Genomic DNA, 21833 nt, shown 5'->3' with positions numbered 1-21833 from the left:
TGTGTGCCTATAGTCCCAGCTACTCAGGAGGCTGAGGCAGGAGGATCGATCGCTTAAGCCCAGGAGTTTGAGGTTGCTGTGAGCTAGGCTGACACCACGGCACTCTAGCCCAGAAAACAGAGCGAGACTCTGTCTCAAAAAAAAAAGAAAAAGAAAACCAGTAAGTTTCTATGACAATCCTAAGAGAGTTTCATATCTCTTGTAGCTTCAGGGTACTTGTCGCTGAAAATAAGATAAAGAGTTTGATACTGCAGCATGCTGAATTATATAATAAATTGAATTCACAGCCTCATCAAGTCTGTGACTCCTCAAAATTGAATAGCAACATTTGGAAATATCTGGATAATTGTAAATGCCCAAATCTCGAAACTCCACTGAGCCTCTCATTCCAGCAGAAGCAGCTCCTCCCATAAAAACAAGTTAAAGCTGATCTTGCCTTGCCTGGATACCTTGTATTGACCTCACCTAAGAGATACCTACAAAGGGATTCCAATGCTCCTTGTGCCTCATCCCTACCATCCTTTGCTGCCTCCAGGCCCACTCTCAGAGTCAGATCCCAGCATGCCCAGAGAGCCAATTATAGTCAAAACCAAGAGGAAAAGGTGTGCATGCCTAAAGAATTATAAGATTTTATAATGGCAAAAACCTGGGAAATATGCATGGAAATGGTTTCTGGGGAATTCCTAGACCAGAAGAAAGGAACTTAATTTTAGATCAGGCTAAATTTATTGACACAGATACCAGTACCACAGAATATAGATTTCATATGCTAACTTGGGTAGCTAAGAGTGGTTCTAATTGTTTGCTTAGTTGGTTAGCTATAATCTGAACTCAGCGATGGATTCTTCTGGGTGAACCTGAGATACCAAAAATTCTTTGACACAATGTAGAAGAAACAATAGACTTAGGGAGATAAAGATGTTGAAGTGGATTTGTCATATGCAATCAGCTCATCTAGCCCTGACTCTGTTTCCTCAAGAGGATCTAGAAGATACCCCCTTCACTGAGAAATACATTGGGGAGGGAACACTGGGAAAGCATGTAGTAAATGCCTTCCTATTGTGGGCCGGAGGTAATGGTTGAAAATGATGCCATTAAAAGGGGCTCTCAGATTTCAGAGGAGATAATAAGACTGCAGGTAGCAGAGACAAAGTAGCAACGTTTAGTTGTCAGAGACAGGCGAACGTAATTCCATTACTTGCAGTAGGGCCCATGTAGTACTCAAACTGGTTTTAACCCTCAGGGCAGTGAACAAGTTACTGTTGGGTCCATTAGACTGAAATAGATGGACTAAAGTACTATTTGATAGAATAATTAAAAGAACTCTATCTAGGTTTGAGGAACAATGAGACACAGCCTCTCAGCCACCTCTGTAGTTAGTTTTCAGATCCCAAGCATCTTGTTTGAAGGAGAGGCCTAGAATCCATGGGGAAGAACTGAAAAGACATAGTAAGAACATAAACTATCTCTTCTTACCTTCCTTAAAGAGTCCTGTGACCATTTATGAGAGTTACTACGCACTGGAGAAAAAGAAGTATCTAGACCTTTCAGGGATTTTAAGTGCTGGCTCTGAGCTTGCGTAATTTCTGAGGATCCAAAATATCCTATCAGTGTACATGTCAAATTGGAGGCTGATAAGAGTTAGGAGATAAATAGATTAATAAAAATTTGACCTGGTTCCATCTCACCGTGGACCCAGCCTGTGTTATTTCCACAGTTTCTGAGGATATTGCTGGAATGAGAAAGAAAAACAATGTTTAGATTTAATGCACCAAAGTATTACTAGACTTTCCAGATTGAAGTAATGATGATGATTATAGCTAACATTTATTGAGTGGGTTTTCTATGGGTCAGGCATTGTGCAAAGTGCACAATGATCTCATTGTGCATGCAGTGCATGCATGATCTCATTTAATTCTCTCCAAAAATTCTATTTGTTGTTGCTTTTATTATTTCCACTTCACAGATAAGGGCACTGAGACCAATAAAGGTTGGATAACTTTGTTATCCAAAATTAGACTGTATAATGGTAGAGTTATGCTCAATCCGAGCTGTCTGACACCAAAGGCTACAGTCTCATTAATGGTTCTCTACTGCCTTATTTATGCTATGTCACATGAATATTGATTTGTTAGTTGATTACGTCAAATTGCAGGTCACATAGAGCCATGTAAACCTACAGCAATTTATTTTTCTCGTCCTGCTTTGCTTTCTAGGTTGATTTCATGCTCAGGGGATGCAGGCAATCTAGTATTGGCAGATGGAAAAGGAAACCTGAAGTGTCATATCACAGCAAACCCATTCAAGGTAGACCTGGTGTCTGAAGAAGAGGTTGTGATAAGCATCAATTCCCTGGGCCAATTATACTTTGAGCACCTACAGATTCCTCACAAACAAAGGTATTTCTGCACATTACTTGGTATATAACGACCTTAAGAAAACCTGAATACCAATTGCCTAAATAGATAACATATGATCATAGAACATTGGTTTGCCTTATTTACTGTAAATTATTCTGAGAAATTTCATCTTTTCACTTGTGAAGGTGAATATAGGGTTTATGACAAAAATGATTCCCAAACTTTTGCAAATGTTACACTCTTAACACATCCTATGTGTGGCGATGGCATTCTCTATCCTCCACACCCTTCTGAAAAAGCATTCTGTTGACTTGACAAATGTTAATGTGGGCTAGCGTGCTTTCGTAGTTTCACTTACTCCCTTACAATAACATGAATTACCCTAGACTTTAATAGTTGTCCAGGAATTTTCTGGGATCATCCATTTGATCAAAGCTGTTTGTGTGTGTGGCGGGGGGGGGGGGGGGGGGGGGTAGGGGGTGTCACATGAGTTGGGAGGTGGTGCTAAGGAGGAGATTCTTCTTGCATTTTTATCAATATTGTTTTTACATCTTCCAATATATAGTTCTTTCTATTTTTATCATAATAGTGAACATATTATATGATATATATGTAGAAAGCATTCAACATCATTATTCTAACATAGTGATTTTTTTCTAAGTTTTAACTTGTTTCTATTTTAAAATTTTGGTATTAAAAATATCTGATTTTCTTATCTCAGAAGTAATATTTGTTCATTGTAGGCAAGTTAGAAAATATTAAAAAGAAGAAAATTTACAATACTTGTAATCCCTCCACCTACTACTTTGTTAGTGCCTTATGAATATTCTTCAAGTACTTTCTTTTTACCGAAAAATACTAATAATAGCATAATAAATACCTGTGTACCCAGGTCTTTATATTTAAAACCTTTTTATTTTATAAATCCCATTATTTTGTTTTGTTTTCTTTAAGAGATGATGTCCAAGTTGGTCCTTTTTAATTTATTTATTTATTTAGAATAGGTATATGGTACAAAGGAGTATGTAGTAAAAAGTCTCCCTCACCCTTTGTCCTTTAGCTACCTAGTTCCCATCCTTGAAAGTAATCAATGTTTCCAGTTTTTTGTGGATTGGATTCTTTCAGAGACAATTTATGCCTATGCATTATATATATATTCTATCTTTTCCTTTCCTGACACAGTGGTGCCACATTTACACATTATTTTGCACCTTACTTTTTTTTTTTTTTAACAATGTGATAGTTCCTAATTTCTTTAAAGCAGCTACCTCATTTCTAATATACTAGTATGATTGCAACATGATTCATATTGATGGACTTTAAAGTTGTTTCTGATCTTGTTTTACAACTAATTATGAATAACCTTGAATATGTGTCATTTGCATATATGCAAGTATATCCATAGAATAGCATCATAAAGGTATAATTGCTGATCACATGGTTTGTGCATTTGTAATTTTAATAGATGTTGCCAAATTGCCTTCCACAGAGATTGTTCTAATTTATATTTCTACCACTTATATTTATATTTGTGTTAGGAAAAACGGATTATCCAACTGAAAAAAAAAAATTTAAGTTACATCCTAACCTCACAATATTAAGAAAAATAAATTCCAGATGAATAAAAATTAAACATAACAAAACATAAAAATAGAAGAAAATACTGAATAATATTTCTGTAATCATATTAGTATGACAAAAACTGAAGGGCCATACAGAAAAGATTGATGCATTTGATTACTTAAAAATTTTAAACTTTATTATATACACACGCGCACACACACACACACACACACACACCCCTGAACTAAATTAAAAGTCAAGGACTTCCAGTTTTCCATCTGGCATGTAAGGAGTTTGGAAGTCACCACTTTGTCCTCACAGCAGGTAAGAGGGTAAACAAACTGAAAAATCAACAACTCTTCTTAGAGTCAGAGAAGCAAGAACAAAGAAGTGAGGTCACAGGGCTAACTGCTGCCCTTAAAATTAGAGAGATAGACAAGCACATACAGAGAATTACAACTTACCAAGGCAGAAATCCCAGAACAGAACCCTCTCAGGGAACCGGTACCAGTATAGGAAAACCTAAACTTAAATGACAAATTGCTGGAGGCTCAATGTACACAACTCTGAGAGTTAAAAACTTGAGGGAGACCCAGTTATGGAGGCCCTCATACTTTTGTGAATTTTACATCCAGGAACTCTTCCAGGTCCTCACAGTGAAAATTGAAAAAAAAAATAAAACACCTCATTCTTTAAGCAGGGGGAGGGGAAAAGGAACCATTTTTAAATACACGGGAGCATTCTGTTCTTCTTAACAAGGCCTGCCCTCAGGACAGACTATTATACCAGAGCCTAACCATCCTGGGGAAAGTGAAATGTCCAACTGCAGTTCCCCATAGCCTTCCAGGTGGAGGAAAAGAAATATCCAATTCCACCTCCATCTAGACATCCTGTTCCACCTATGGGGGTTGAGGGGGAATCCTGAGAAACATTAGCGAAGTTCTTAGTCCAGAGGCCCAGGCTCACCATAGGACTAAGATCTAATCATGGAACTGTAGAATGCTTCCCCTCTCTATATATCTTACCACACATTACCGAAAGCCTATTTACGATAGCTCCTTTTATTAAATACCTAGTATGTCATGTCCACTTTTCAACAAAAATTACAAGGCACACTAAAAGATGAACGACACAGTTTGAAGAGGCTGAGCAAGCATCAGAACCAGAATCAGATATGGAGGGAATGTTGGAATTATCAGACCATGAATTTTAAAAAACTATGATTAATATACTAAGGGCTTGTCTGCTTCATTTAAGATACTATGTAAGAACAAATGGATACTGTTAGCATAGAGGTAGAAACACTAAGAAAATATCAAAAAGAGATGCTAGAGAGCAAGAACATTATAACAGAAATGAAAAATGCATTCCATGGGCTCATTAGTAGAGTGGACATAATTGAGGAAAGGATCTTTTAGTTGATGATGTGACAGTAGAAACTTCCAAAACTAAAAAAAACAAAGAGAAAAAAGAAGGGAAAAAACTCATAATATCCAAGAATAGGGGACAACTACAAAAGGTGTAACATACGCATAGTGGGAATACCAGAAAGAGAAGAAAGAAAGGAAGGAACAGAGCAGCATTTGAAGAAATAATGCTGAGAATTTCTCCCAAATTAATGTCAGACACCAAATTACAGATCCAGGAAGTTCAGAAAACACCAAATAGGATAAATGCCAAAAAACAAAAACAAAAAAGTCCCACAGAAACAAAAAACAAAAACAACCTATACCTAGGCATATTATATTCAAACTTAAGAAAATCAAATATGAAAAAGTCTTGTCTATTAGTAAGTGAATGAACAAACTGTGGTTCATCCAGACAATGGAATAGTATTCAGTGCTGAAAAGAAATGAGCTGTCAAGTCAAGCCATGAAAAAACATGGAAGAAACTTAAATGCATATTACTAAGTGACAGAAGCCAATCTGAGAAGTGTACATATTGTATGATTCCAACTATATGGCATTCTAGAAAAAGCAAAACTATGGAGACAGTAAAAAGATAGTGGTGGCCAGGGGTTGAGGGGAGAGAGGGATGCATAGGCAGAGCACAGAGGAATTTTAGAGTAGTGAAACTACTCTGTATGATACTACAATGGTGGATATATATCATTATATATTTGTCCAAACCTGTAGAATGTATAACACCAAGAGTGAACCCTAATGGAAACTATGGACTTTGGTTGATAATGAGTGTCAATGTAGGTTCATCAAATGTAACAAACATCATGCAGGATGTCAATAGTGGGGCGGGTTTGCATGTGTGGGGGTAGGGGATATATGAGAACTCTCTACTTTCCACTCAGTTATGCTATAAACCTAAAATTGCTGTAAAAAATAAAGTTTAAATTTTTTAAAAAATAGAAGGCAACAAACCAGGAAAATTTTTCTTTCCCCCCCTCCTCAAAATTTTTCAACATATATAAGAATCAAAAATTAATATAGAAAGAGCTCATACAAGTCAATAAGAAAAAGAACAACAAGCAAAAAATGGGTGATACAAACTGCAGCAATACATATTAACATAATAAATGTCAAAAAAATTAAAATTGAGTAAAAAAAATGTTATAAAAATATATACAATATACTTTTATTTACATAAAAGATTTTTATAAAGGAACAGCATATCCAAGTAATATATTATTTAGGATTCATACATATGTGGGAATGCTATAAAAACACTAAAGGAATGATTAACACAAAATTTAGTAAAGTGGTTACCTCTGAAGGGTGGGAGGAGGCAGATGTATTTCAATACAAGGGCATAGAGACTTAAAGAAACAGGTCATTTCTGTTGCTTAAGCTCAGTGGTGGGTTAAGAGTTGTTCACTTTAGTATTATTGTTTAAACTCTGCATATATATTATATACTCTTTCATATGCATGCTGTATTTTACACTGAAGACAAAAATAAATGTATGAGTGAAAATAAACAATTCACAGAGGAAGAAGTAAAAGTATTAAATGTATAAAAAGTTAGTCTCCATCAATTGTAGAAATATGAATGGAAATACATTATTTTTTCTAAAATTTTATATTGGCAAAGACTGATAAAGTCCAGTGTTAAGAATATGGAGAAATGAGCACTCACATATAACTGTGAGTAGAAGAATTGTCATAATCACTCTGGAAGACTGTACATTATGTTGCTGTGTACTAGGATAACACTGAGTGAGGGGAGCTATGTTCTACCTTGTTTACTTATGTTTTGTTGAAATATTATGAGCATGTATTACATTTATAATAAAAAGTTGATGAAGGTAATTTAAAAGCGTTAACAATTCAAATACATCTTTATTTTTATAAAAGAAATCAAGCTATTGGATTAATGTTCATCATTAAGTTTCATTTTTTTATTTTTTATTTTTTTGAGACAGAGTCTTACTCTGTTGCCTGGGCTAGAGTGCCATGGCGTCAGCCTAGCTCACAGCAACCTCAAACTCCTGGGCTCCCAAGTAGCTGGGACTACAGGCCTGTGCCACTATACCCGGCTAATTTTTAGTAGAGATGGGGTCTCGCTCTTGCTTAGGCTGGTCTCCAACTCTTCAGCTCAAGTGATCCTCCTGCCTTAAGCCTCCCAGAGTGCTCGGATTACAGGCATGAACCACCACACCCAGCCAAGTTTCATTTTTATTTTATACTGATGTTATATTTAATAAGTTAAAGGATATAATTGATGGAGTCTCAAAAGTTGGAAATGAAAATCTTTATGATTGAGCAAAATTGTATCAGTCTTGCCATTGAGTGAAATAACTTTATTTATATTATAACAGAGCTGCTAAAGAAAATGAGGAGGATGCATCGATTGATACCTCTCAGGTAATCTAGATTCAGCAATTTATTTTTGTCTTCCTTACCATTATCATAATTATGGTACATATAAGGAATTCTGTTCCTTCCCTCTACAGAGAGTACTTGTTAAATGATCTATTACATATAAATGGGACCACCTGTTTCTTTTGCTCACCTTACCTCATTGATTCTTTCTTTCATTTTTTCATTCATGTATTCATTCATTCTTACATAAAAACAGGTACTTCCCAGGCCACTGCTTTTTGCCAGGCATTATGCTAGGCAAGAAGAATCAGCCTTGAATAAAACAAATCCCAAATCTGTTCTCATGGAACTTAGAACCTATTAAGAAAGACAGACACTGAGAAGAGTGTGAAAAAGGGTACCATAGAAGAATATAACAAAGAACCTGACCAAAATGAGGATCAGGACAGACCTTCTGAAGGAAATAATATTAAGGCTAAAACTGATGCATTACTGTGCATTAGCTAGTCAAAAAGCTGGGAAAAGACTATTCCAGATAAAGGGGACTGCATATTCAAAGTTCTTCAGGTAGAAAAGAACACATCTGCATAAATGAAATACATATACAGTATGTATTTCTTTTAGCTAGAGAAAGGAAAGCAAAGGAAAGGGTGATTGGTATGTAACAAGGCTAGGGAGACAGGTAGGGGCAGTTCTGTGGAGAGACAATAATTCTCTTATCAACAAATACTTGTTGAGTACTTCCTATATGCCAGGCACTGTTCAAGATTTGGTGAACTTTCATCTTCATTGAGCAAATCATCATTGAACAAATCTGAGTCTCCCATTTATCATGGGGCTTACCTTCTGCTAAGGCATGTTAACCCTTCTGAGTCTATCCTAAGAGCAAAGGAAAACTATGGGAAAGGTTCTAAGCAGCAGAGATATGTGGTACTATTTGTTTTTAAAAGATTACTTTGCTGAATTATGAAGTATGGACACTCCAGAAGTCTTCTCTTCATCCAGAGCCACATGTATCTTCAAAGGAGCCATGACAGTAGCTATGGCCACTTGAAATCATGAAAAATATTTTCAGTGCAATAAAGACAAATGCTTCTTCCTCTAGAGAACTGACTCATATTGATAAGCATAAGAGAGAATAATTTTTCCATTTCTGAATAGAGATGATAAGGGCAACTAAGGCCTAACTTTACAAAGTTTGGTGACAATATGTCAAATCAGCTTTTGGGAGATGGCTAATTATATAACTTAGGTAGTGGTTTTAAGTCACAGACCCCTTTGCAAGAATCTGATGAAACCTATGACTACTCTGTGAAAAAATTAAAAATTTTCAAACTGTTTGAGGGAGTTAACAGACTCTTAAGCTCATCCATGGACCCCAGGATAATAACCCCTGCATTAAGCATTCAGCTGTGAAAAAAAATGTGCAGGCTCACTTTACAAAAGCTTTAGTTATAAAAAAAAAAAAAAAGAAAAGAAAAACACCTAGAAATGGGCAAAGAGCTCATTTTAAAGAAATACGCATTTCACACACACATAAATTTTTTTTTAATTTTCATTCTACTGGGGAAAGAGGACTTTGGTAGAGCTGAGAAAGTTTATAGCTCTAGATTAAAAGATTATGGATCTGACCAGCTATTGCCATCCCAGTTGACTTGACTTCTCAAACTAGCACAAGAATATAGCCAGTCGTTGGCTAATTGAAACAGGAGGGAAAGTGCTTGTCTTAGCAAAAACAAATCTCTGCTTAGGGTCTCTCAAAGTAGACCTAAGTTATTTGATTCTAACGTTTTGCCTCACATGTTTACAAGAAAAAAAATTTTTTAAATTCTTACATTTCTAAAGACTGCATTTTTTCAAAGTGCTTTCACATCATTTTGGTTCATGTAAAAGGTATTCATGCCAAATAATATAGCAGTTCCTCAAAAAACTAAACATAGGATAGAATATGATCCAGCAATTCCACTTCTGGGTATATCCAAAAGTGAAGGCAGGGACTCAGATATTTGTATGCCCGTGTTCATAGCAGCATCGTTCACAGTAGCCAAAAGGTGGAAGCAACCCACGTGTCCATTGACAGATGAATGAATAAACAAAATGTGGTGGTGTGTGTGTATATACACCTTTAGAACCCTACATACACACACACACACCCACACACACACAATGGAATATTATTGAGCCTTAAAAGGGAAGGAAATTCTGATACATGCTACAAAATGGATGAAACTTGAGACATTATCCTAAGTTAAATAAGGCAGTCACAAAAGGACAAATACTACATGATTCCACTTATATGTAAAATTCATAGTCAAATTCATAGAGGGTGTTGTCATGGGTGGGGAAAGGGGAAAATGAAGACCTATTGTTTAATGTGTAGGGAGGTTCAGTTTGGGAAGGTGATAAACTTCTAGAGATGGGTGATGATGGTTGCACAACAGTGCGAATGTACTTAATGCGACTGAACTGTATACTTGAAAATGGTTAAAATGATCAATTTTATGTTGTGTATATATAAGCATAATAACATAACCACAATAAAAATGTATATTCATGTCAGCTGTGGTTCATAAGGATGGATGATTATTGACATTTATGTAGAACACAGATTTGATTTGTTAAATGTGCTAACATCACAAACTGGTCTTCTAAAAGATGAACTTATTTTCTGTTTTGTTTTTTAATAATCCAAATAAAATGTGCTATTATGGTAACCACATTTGTTGCAATTTATAAACTCAGTTTGTTCCCTTTTTTGTACCAACAGGAAAATCAAGAGGATCTAGGCCTGTGGGAGGAGAAATGCGGAAATTTTGTTGATGTCAAAACTAATGGTAAAATTGAAACTAGTATTAGTATTAAAACAGATTATTCCAAAATGGCTAAATATCTCTATCTAAAAGTCCCTTGCTCTTTGGCACCTAAAGCAAGTGACTTCAGTAAGGTGAATAGAAATCTCAGGTTTGGGTCCCCTCTTCTTCAATAATGCATTACCACAGAGAAATATCGGTTACATGTCTTTTGTGGGAAGTGTAAGAGAGGTGTAGGCCACGTGGAACCTGTGGTCTCATGGAGGGGCCTAGGTCAGCACACTGCTTGCACCATCCAGTAGATCAGGTGCTACAAATTCCACATTCTATATTTGTAAGAGTCAAGTGATGAGAAACCAAATTCTAGAGCTCATCAGCTCCAACATTCCAAGCCATTGGTTCTCAACCATTTCCAGGCCTCCCCATCATTCACATGGCTATCACATGCCCATCTGTGACGTTTCTCACAGGGCTTAGTGATTGTGGGTTTGGGGGGACAAGTTTGTCTCTTTAGAAGATGCCTTTCAGATACTTGGGGCTTATGTTGTTAGAGAAGCATTCACTTTCCTCCTTCCTTCTCCCTACCCTGTAGAATCACAAACTCTCTTTAACTCCTTTAGAACCCTATTGTATATATACAGCATAGTACATTGATCAGGGGTGACAGAATGCCCAAAATTCATAAGTAGAAAAGATTCTCAGGCTTTCCTTTCTATAACATCACAATCTTCTTTAACTTCTCTGTAGCACCCCTTTTCCACAAACTCCTACAAACAAGGACATTTGTTGTCAAATGCACTAACCTAAGCATAAGTTTAAGTCCATGTTACGTCTCCTAGTTATTTGTATCTTACCCATATCTCTAAAATAATTGTTAATAAAGGACTTTGTCTTTGGTTAAAGGAAATTTATATACCTACAATCAATCACAGGAAGGAGTATTTTGAGGAGCCAAGTAAGGCCCTACTGGTGCCCTTGCCATTATGTTCCCTGTAGACAGTCACAGACAAGGCTGGCAGTAAGAAGTGATCAGGTGGGAGACACCTAATCACTCATTTAGCACAGATTAAAAGTGCTCAATGTCTTTTGCTTCCTAAATCAAGATGTATGCAATACATTTTAGCAATGTTTTGATTAGAGAAAATTCTAACATTTGTAATCATATTTTACAGTTAGAAAAGAGATTTACTATAAATGAGGACACAGAGAGCTTCAGCATACAACTAAGACAACATAATTAATAAGTGAACAGAACTTTGCCTTATACATTTTTGTATCCCCACAACACCTGAGTATACCATCTTACAGAGTCAGTACACAGTATTTGCTGATCAGAGCAAGCTCAGGTCTCCCAACTCCTAGTTTAGGCATCTTGCTACACTCATGGTTTACCTATCTCCTTAATTAATTATCCCATTGAGAAGCAAAATTCAATCAGTATCCTGATCTCTGCAGGTCCAGCCTCCATTGGTTTGGATTTCTCCTTGCATGGATTTGAGCATCTATATGGGATCCCACAGCATGCAGAATCACACCAACTGAAAAATACCGGGTAAGTAAAAACAAGAATTTTTACAGGAGGCTCTAGTTTCTGGATTGAAAAGATTTGAAAGGAACTTTTGTGAGATGTCTGAGCCAGTGCTAATGTGTGCCAAGCCTTTTCCTCCTTGATATTGCTTGTGGATCTTTAAGAACCTTCCTTGAAGATCACCCAGAGCAGTAGCTTTCAATTTTTATTTTTATTTTTTGTTTAAAATTAGACAATTATACAAACTGTAATATTGAACCTAAAAATATAGATGAAGTAAAAATACAGAGCTGCTGTGATCAAAGTAGGGGAGAGATTTTTATCACTGGGTTTTGCTTTCACCTTTTTTGCAGAACCCTGGGAGAATATACTGTGGAAAATCACTGACCTAGAAAAAGGCTTTTACTGAAAGGAGACAGTGAGCCAGAGAACAGAAAAGTGTGGCATCTTATATCACTTTTGATTCCCTCTGGAAGATCATTTCAGGCTAATACTATTGACAAGTAGTTGCCAGAGGTATCAGACTAAACGGAAACAAAACCAAAGAAAAATAGAGTCTAATGAAGGTTACCGGGTTCAGGTGCTGTTTACTTGACAGGTAGGCATAGTGACAAGTCTGTCAGAAACTGTGCTGCTCTCACACCAACCTGAACTCTGTGCTTGCCACCCCCAGTTCAGTTCCTTGGTCTTTCCCTATTAAGCACGGTGGAAGTTTATTAGGACACTATCCTTTCATTTTAGCTGCAGAGAAGTGCTTGAAAAATTTGTCAATGGATATTTACTGTGTGCTGGCTATTGTAGAGAATTCATAGGAGATAGTCCTTCCCACACAAGAGATATTTAGAAAAGACATCTAAGATGAGATCACGTGTGCCGATTGTCTCAGGAAGGGGTGCCACAGGAATCAAAGGAGGAGAATCACATTCACCCAGGATGGGTCAGGAAATCTTTATGGAAGTGGCAAGAGTTAAGCCTTGAAAGATGCATGGGACCTAAGTGTTTTCAGGGGAGAGTGGAGCTATTCTATTTATTAATAATATATTTGTGATAATAATTAATGATAACCCTTATTTGTGTTTCAGTGATGGAGATGCTTACCGTCTTTATAACCTGGATGTCTATGGATATAAAATACATGACAAAATGGGCATTTATGGTTCAATACCTTATCTCCTAGCCCACAAACTGGGCAGGACTATAGGCATTTTCTGGCTGAATGCCTCAGAAACTCTAGTGGAGATCAATACAGAGCCTGCAGTAGAGGTGAGCTATGGATCATGGCTGCATGTCACACTTACAGAAGAAACAAAACCACTGCAGTGTGATCATAGCTCTTGTCTTTGTAGGGGCAGTTCTCTACCACAGAGGCTTTGCAGTGTAAGCAGTAAATGTCAGTAGTAGCTACTAAAGGAACTCACATATGAATAGATAAATGTTGTAGGTTAGAGGGAAATTTCTCATATTTTCATCCCGTTCCTTTTCCAGTACACACAGACCCAGATGGGTCCAGTTGCTGCTAAGCAAAAGGTCAGATCTCGGACTCATGTGCACTGGATGTCAGAGAGTGGAATCATTGATGTTTTTCTGCTGACAGGACCTACACCTTCTGACATCTTCAAGCAGTACTCACACCTTACAGGTATTTGCATGTAGCAGTGCCAGTTTCTAGTTCCATTATATATTCTTTATCCCATGTGTCATCACTATAAATTAATATATTTTTGTACATTACATAGAGTTTATAAACAACTTACCCAAGCATTTTAAGTAGCAAGCACTAAACTGTTCCTGCTTTTGCAGTAGAAAGACTTCAACCTCTGACTATTTAGGTAATCACCTTGGGTGATCAGTTTTCTGTCAAAGGCAGCTGCTCATCTTTTACTCTTCATCACTCTGGATCGCTCAATTTAATCTAATCCTTTGTACTCGACTTTGGTGTGCTCTTAAAACCAGCTTTATCCTAAGCAAATCTGTGTCTACTTTGTAAGACTGGAAATGGGAAAAAATCTTTGCCAAATATTTCAAAAATAAAACAACAAAAAGACACAGTCCAATTCTAAAATGGGCAAGCATTTGAATAGACATTTCTCCAAAGAAGATATATAAATGGACAACAAGCTCATGAAAAGATTCTCAACATCATTAGTCATTAAGAAAATGCAAATCAAAACCACAGTCAGATGCTACTTCACACCCACTAGGATAGCTAAATCATAAAAAATGGAAATAAGTGTTGAGATGTGGAGAAATTGGAACCTCATACATTACTGATAGAAATATAAAATTGTTCAGCCACTGTAGACACAGTTTGGCATTCCTAAAAAAGTTAAACATGGAATTGCCATGTGACCCAGCGTGATATTAATTGTGTGTGTTAACTTGGCTAGACCATGGAGCCCAGATATTTAATTAAACACCAGTCTAGATGTCACTGTGAAGTTATTTTCAGATGCGATTAACATTTAAATCAGTTGACTTTGAGTAAAGCAGATCACTCTCCATAATGTAAGTGGGCCTCATCTAATCAGCTGAAAGCCTTAAGAAAAAAAGACTGAGGTTCAACCAGTTAGTATAATACAAATATTCCAAAATCCAAAAAAAATCTGAAATCCCTGGCTTTGCTCAGTAGTTACCACTCCCTCTCCCACCTGCCACCTTCCATATTTTTTGTTGAAATTACTTCTCTCCCATTCTCTTCATTTTTGTGTTTTTTTTTCCTTTTTTCTTTTCTTAACTCTGATTTTGGTGGTACTTTAGGAGGGGAAAGAGATAAATGCAAGCGGTTGACCAGAAGTCCTTCAGGTTTCCAGTAAACATTTTGATAATAACTTCCTGACAATTCTTCTTGACTTCAGTCTCTTCCCTTCAAGTCAGTGCACCCTGACTTAATTTTTCGAAAACATAGGTCTGCCACAGTTACATCTTGCCAGAGTTTTGATGGCTTCTCATAAGACAAGATTCAGAATTCCTAGCTTGATCCACAGGGTGCTTTACAAACTGACTCTCTACACTTTCATCTTCTGCTGGTCTCTCTCACACTGTAACACCCTGGATATTTCTTTTTCTCTAAGCCTGTTATGTAATCTCTGCCTCTGTGTCTTTTCTATTCCCTGTGCCTGGAGCACTCTATCTATTCTTCCCGTCTGGTGTACTCCTGCTTATTCTCCAAGGTCCAAACCAAGAGTTACCTCTTCTGTGAAGCCTTCAAGATTCCACCCTTCATGCAGTCAGAATTTATTAACCTCTGATAACACTAAGTCGATACCTTTAACATAGCAGTTATACCTCAGGGCAGAGCAGTTTATTTACACGCTGGCCTCTTTGGCCAAATTTTCACTTCCTTGAAGGCCTATACTTTCTTCTTGACATTCTAAGTACCAAGCTCAGTGCTTAGTACCCTGTATACATTTGGGAAATGTTTATTAAACAAATAATGATCATCGTGGTGACAGTTGACTCAGTTGTCATCTTCCTCTTTTAGGCACACAAGCCATGCCCCCTCTCTTCTCCTTGGGGTACCACCAGTGCCGCTGGAACTATGAAGATGAGCAGGATGTGAAAGCAGTGGATGCAGGATTTGATGAACATGACATTCCTTATGATGTCATGTGGTTGGACATAGAGCACACTGAGGGCAAGAGGTACTTCACCTGGGACAAAAAAAGGTTTCCAAACCCCAAAAGGATGCAAGAGTTGCTCAGGAGCAAAAAACGTAAGGTAAAATAAGCCAACACTCCTAAACCATTTAATTACAAAGCTTTATAAAATTTTTAAAACTTGCCTTGGCACATTAGTGGAAGAGAATCATCCAGTCACAAATGGCCATGAAAATAGTACCTTCAAATGTAATTGTACCTGGGATAACAGAGAAAATGAATGGTGAAAAGGTGGTGATTTTGCTGGGTGGTGGCTCATACCTGTAATCCTAGCTACTCAGGAGGCTGAGGTGGGAGGATTACTTGACCCGAGGAGTTCGAGACAAGCCTGGGCAATGAGACTACATCTCTAAAAAAATACATTTTTAAGTAAAAAATAAAAAATAATTAGCTGGGTGCAGAGGGTCACACCTATAATCCCAGCTACTCAGGAGGCTGAAGCGGGAGGATCATTTGAGGCTGCAGTGAACTATGATTGTGCCACTGCACCCCAGCCTGGGTGAGAAAGGTGGTGATTCCATCCATCCCTGCCTCAGTTGTCTAGGTCCCCGTAATGATGAAGGGGCCTATTGTTTTCAGTTCCATTTGTTGTGGCCACCCTCCAATAATGTATGGATTCCCCCCACTCAAAATTTGGTTCTAATGTCAAAATTGATGACACCCCACATGCACCAAGATTGTACAAATAAGTTTATTACTCACATAATGAGGCTTTTTGGGAAGAGCAGGGCTGGCTCCCAAGCTGGTATGAAAATGTCTGAGAGCTGGAAAAGGAGAGTGACTCAGCTTCTATGGTGGTTAGAGGGTAGGGATGGGGTAAAGGTTTTTGCACATGGGCTGAGGTTTGCATGGTTTGAACCTCCTATTGGCACCAAAGGAGAGAGCACCAGAGCTTTCTTTGTCAGCTTGTCCAAATGTGGGCAGAAGGTAAGGGAAAATGGTGGAGCTTAAAACCCCTTAAAAGTCAAACATCAAATATGGTGTCAGATTGTTCTTATTTATTTATTTATTCTTAGAGACAGGATCCTGTCACCCAGGCTGGAGTGAAGTGGCATGATCATAGCTCACTGCAACCTTGAACTCCTGGGCTTAAGTGATCCTCCTGCCTCAGCCTTCCAAGTAGCTGAGACCACGCCCAGCCAATTTTTTTAAAAAAAAATTTTATTTTGTAGAGATGAGGTCTCACTCTGTTGCCCAGGCTGATCTTGAACTCCTAGTTTCAACCTAGATTCTTCATTACACTATTGTTCTTGCATGTTTCCCTGATGGACTCCACCTGTCAATCTGGCCAAGGAAAGAACTTAAATAGAAAATGGAGAAGAGGCTGGGTGCAGTAGTTCATGCCTGTAATCCTAGCACTTTGAGAGGCTGAGGCAGGAGGATTGCTTGAGCTCAGGAGTTCAAGACCAGCCTGAGCAAGAGCGAGACCCCATCTCTACTAAAAATAGAAAAAATTAGCCGGGCATGGTTGCGTGTGCCTGTAGTCCCAGCTACTCAGGAGGCTGGGGTAGGAGGATCGCTTGAACCCAGGAGTTTGAGGTTACTGTGAGCTAGGCTGACGCCACTGTACTCTAGCCAGGGTAGCAGAGTGAGACTCTGCCTCAAAAAAAAAAAAAAGAAGAAGAAGGAAAATGGGGAGGAGGAGAAGCCACTGGAAAGTATATAATGCTGCTTTCCAGATCAGGAGTGGTGGTGATGGTAATAGCAATAATGAAAAGATCAAAGGAGAGAAGAAAATGGAGAGAGGTAAAGGGGGGGGGGAACCCCATATGTATCCTGTAAATACAGTCTCGCTCCCTGAAATTAAAGTTACCTTTTCAACCCATTCCTTTGATTCCCCAGCCTTTTCACAGATGGCCAGAGCCAATTCTGTTAACTACCATTCACCAAGCATTATTATGGACTAGACAGTAGGATAAAACGCATTATTCCATCCAGTCATCACAAAACTATGAGCTAGGTCTTGATACCCTATTTTCACGTGAAGAATGTGAGGCTTAGAGTGGTTTGGAAATTTGCACAAAGGCACACAGTGAATAAGTAGCAGGGCAAGAATCTGAACTCTGGCCTACCTGACTCTAGAAATTCTGTCCTTATAAACAGTTATTTACTGAGGACTTTCAATGTCCAAGATGCTGTGCTAGTGCTGAAGGGAATGCAGAGATGAGCTCCTCAAGCCCTTACACTGAGTAGGGGAAAGGCAAGTATACAACCACCATACAGGGCAGGAATATAAGGGCCAAAGGAAGGTTGAGGTGTGGGACAGGGTAGGAGAGGGAAGATTGTATTCTGCTGAAGGACTCAAGCAGGGCTTTGTACCAGAGGTGTATTTTATTTTATTTATTTTTATTTTTTTATATTTCATTTTATTTTATTTTAATTTTTTGAGACACTGTGTTGCCCAGGCTGGTCTTGAACTCATGGCCTCAAGCGATCCTCCTGCCCTCAAGTGATCCTCCTGCCTTAGCCTCTGTATTAGCTAGGATTACAGACATGCACCACTTCACCCAGCCTAGAGGTACATTTTATTTTATTTTATTCATTCATTCATTCATTCATTCATTTTGAATCAGAATCTCACTCTGTTGCCCAGGCTAGAGTGCTGTGGTATCAACCTAGCTCACAGCAACCTCAAATTCCTGGGCTCACATCCTTCTGCCTCAGCCTCCCAAGTAGCTGGGACTACAGGTGCATGCTACCACATTCAGCTAATTTTTTCTATTTCTAGTAGAGATGGGGTCTCACTCTCACTCAGGCTGGTCTCAAACTCCTGAGCTCAAACTATCCTCCCACCTCGGCCAGAGTGCTAGGATTACAGGCGTGAGCCACCACACCTAGCCTAGAGGTGCATTTTAGATGAGCCCTGAAGGATGAGTCTCTAATTAGTAGAGAAGCCGGGAGAGGGAAGAGGGCAATTCAGCTAGAGGATAGAGCGTGCAGGGGTGTTTGGAAAATAGCGTACATGCTAGTTTGACAGAAAAACAAGGAATGTGAAGGTTTGAATAGCAGCAGATCTGACCAGAAAGGTTGAGAGCTTTTCGTAGGCTGCTTTGTATGCATTTGGAGACATTAAAAGTTTTTGAATAAGGGGTTAATATCCAGAATACATAACAAACTCCTACAACTCAACAACAAAAAGCCAAACAATTAAAAAGTGATCTTCTACATGTGGCTATCCAGTTTTCCCAGCACCATTTATTAAATAAGGAATCTTTTCCCCAGAGTATGTTTTTGTCTGCTTTGTCAAAGATTAGATGGCTATATGAGGATGGTTTTATATTTGGATTTTCTGTTCTGTTCCACTGGTCTGTGTCCCTGCACTTTTGCCAATACCAGGCAGTTTTAAGAACCACAGCCTTGTAGTATAGTTTAAAGTCTGGCAAATTAATACCTCCCATTTTGTTTTTGTTGCTTAAAATTGCTTTTGCTAAACGGGGTCTTCTCTGGTTCTTACAAAGCGTAAAATTATTTTTTCCATATCTGTGAAAAATGATGTTGGTAATTTAATAGGGATTGCATTGAATCTGTAGATAACTTTGGGCAGTATAGACATTTTAACAATGTTGATTCTACCGATCCATGAGCATGGTATGGTTTTCCACCTATTTACATGTTCTGCGATTTCTTCCTCAGTGTCTCATAGTTCTCCCTATAGAGGTCCTTTACCTCCTTAGTTAAATATATTCCTAGGTATTTTATTTTCTTTGTTGCTATTTTGAAGGGTATTGAGTCCTTAATTTGGTTCTCCGTTTGACAGTTATTGGCATATATGAATGCCTCTGATTTGTGTGTATTGATTTTGTATCCTGAGACTTTACTGAATTCGGACAAAGTACTTGAATAGACATTTCTCCAAAGAAGATATGAATTCAACAAGCACATGAAAAGATAACTCAACATTACTATCATTAGGGAAATGCAAATCAAAACTACAATGAAATACCACTTTATACCATTAGGGTGGCTACTATTTTAAAAAGCAGAAAATAACAAATGTTGCAAGGATGTGGAGAAATTGGAACATCTGTGCACTGTTGGTGGGAATGTAAAATGGTGCAGCTGCTATAGAAAGAAGTATGGCAGTTCCTCAAAAAATTAAAAATAGAATTACTGTATGATCCAGCAATTCCACTTCTGGGTATATACTCACAGAAATTGAAAGCAGGAACTTGAACAGATATTTGCATACCCATGTTTATAGCAGCGTTAGTCACAGTAGCCAAAAGGTAGGTCCATGAACAGATGAATGAGTAAACAAAATGTATACATACATACAACAGGATATTATTCAGCCTTAAAAAGGAAGGAAATTCTAATACATGCTACAACATGGATGAATCTTGAGGACATATGTTAAATGAAATAAACCATTTACAAAAAGACAAATATTGTATGATTCCACTAATCTGAAGTAAATGAAGTAGTCAAATTCTTAAGAGACAGAAAGTAGAATGGTGGTTGCCAGGGGCTGGAAAGAGGGAATGGGGAATTATTGTTTAATGGGTATAGAGTTTTAGTTTTGCAAGATGAAAAGAGTTCTGGAGATTAGTTGCAAAACAATATGAATGTACATACTTAACACTACTGAACTGTACACTTAAAAATGGCTAACATGGTAAATTTTGTGTTATGTATATTTCACCACAATTTAAAACTTAAGAAAATTTATGAACAATGAAGAATTAAACTTCACTACGTAGGATGGATTAGAATAGAGATAAGGACCAGGCACAGTGGCACACACCTGTAGTCCCAGCTATTCAGGAGGCCAAGGCAGAAAGATTGGTTCAGGCCAGGAGTGTGAGAACAGCCTGGGCAATATAGCAAGACTTTGTTTTATTCATTCATTCATTAATAAATAAATAAATTTTATTTTTAAAAAAAGAATCAAGATGAGGAAGAAGGATCAGAAGGTTGTTCTAGCCAAATAAAGTGGTACTGAGACCCTAAAATGAATGGAAATGATGATATTAGAAAGGCTGGGAGAGATGCTAGAGACATGGAGCTATAGCTCATAACTTTTCTCAAACCTTTCTAATATGCCTGTACCATTGGGTATACAGGGGTTTTGTTTGTTTGTTAACATGTTATTCTCTTTGTTTCATTAATGTTTGCTTATATCAGTCTTATCATAACCTCTAAATGTCTAGGGAGCAGGCACCCTGCCTACTTAGTCCTTTGTGTACGGTATCCAACATCCAGCATTATGGACAGAAGCTTAGTAAATGCCATCTTAAGAACATGTGTTGGTTAGGCAGCAATAATTGTAAAAGCATTGGCCTGGTTTTGATATCAATTGAAATTTTCATAAACACATGAAAGGTTATAGGGTTTTACTGGTATCTGAAATATTTTAATACTAGTTGTAGCTGTTTCTGAGTAAAATTTGAACCCCAAAACTGTGGTAAAAACTTACAAATGAACATGGAAGTGAACATATGTCTCCTATAAAACTGATGAGATTTTCACACCTTTGTATTCCGACAGCTTGTGGTCATCAGTGACCCCCACATCAAGATTGATCCTGACTATTCAGTGTACACTACGGCCAAAGAACAGGGATTCTTTGTGAGGAATCGTGAAGGGGGAGACTTTGAAGGGGTTTGTTGGCCTGGTATGAAATTGCTTTATACACCATTATTTCCACCTATTCAGTCCCAATCAATGAAGGCTTCGTGGCCGTCATTCTCATTCCATGTAGATATCTCTTGTTCCTATAGCTATGTTTTTAAAGGAAGAGATGGTATTGCTGCCTTTTGTATCTTTCGTAACACCTGGTATAGTCTGCTTTGTATGTATTTATCAATCAATTGAATGAAGCCAGGCATGGTAGCTCATGCCCGTAAATCTTAGCACTCTGGGAGGCCAAGGTGGGAGGATTGCTTGAGCTCAGGAGTTCGAGACCAGCCTGAACAAAAGCGAGACCTCTGTCCCAATAAAAAAAAAAAAAAAAAAAAAAAAGTTAAAAAATTTAAAAAAAGAAAAAAAATAATTGAGTGAATGAATGAAAAATAAACAAGCAAACCTCAGTGGCATGCTATTTCTCTAAGTAGTAGAGATAAAAAGTGAGAGAATGAGAAAAGGGGAGTGGGAGAAAGAAAGAAAAAGGAGTCCTGCAGGCTCTCTCCTTGTGATTGCTC

General features: G+C 37.8%; 1 protein-coding gene across 1 annotated transcript in view; it reads left to right on the top strand.

Annotated features, from left to right (window-relative positions):
• GANC (glucosidase alpha, neutral C) overlaps positions 1-21833 on the top strand; it is a 58008-nt gene that overhangs the window by 14298 nt on the left and 21877 nt on the right. Inside the window, exons 5-12 of the mRNA XM_069461154.1 lie at positions 2217-2399; positions 7696-7741; positions 10467-10533; positions 11965-12061; positions 13120-13300; positions 13523-13676; positions 15519-15754; positions 21181-21307. Of these exons, the coding sequence (XP_069317255.1) occupies positions 2217-2399; positions 7696-7741; positions 10467-10533; positions 11965-12061; positions 13120-13300; positions 13523-13676; positions 15519-15754; positions 21181-21307 (1091 nt within the window). The remainder of the gene's footprint in view (positions 1-2216; positions 2400-7695; positions 7742-10466; positions 10534-11964; positions 12062-13119; positions 13301-13522; positions 13677-15518; positions 15755-21180; positions 21308-21833) is intronic.

Source organism: Eulemur rufifrons, chromosome 2 (assembly GCF_041146395.1).
Source record: "Eulemur rufifrons isolate Redbay chromosome 2, OSU_ERuf_1, whole genome shotgun sequence".
In the NCBI taxonomy this organism is placed as follows: domain Eukaryota; kingdom Metazoa; phylum Chordata; class Mammalia; order Primates; family Lemuridae; genus Eulemur; species Eulemur rufifrons.
The sequence above is the reverse complement of the archived record's forward strand: the minus strand, read 5'-3'. Positions and strand labels throughout refer to the sequence as shown.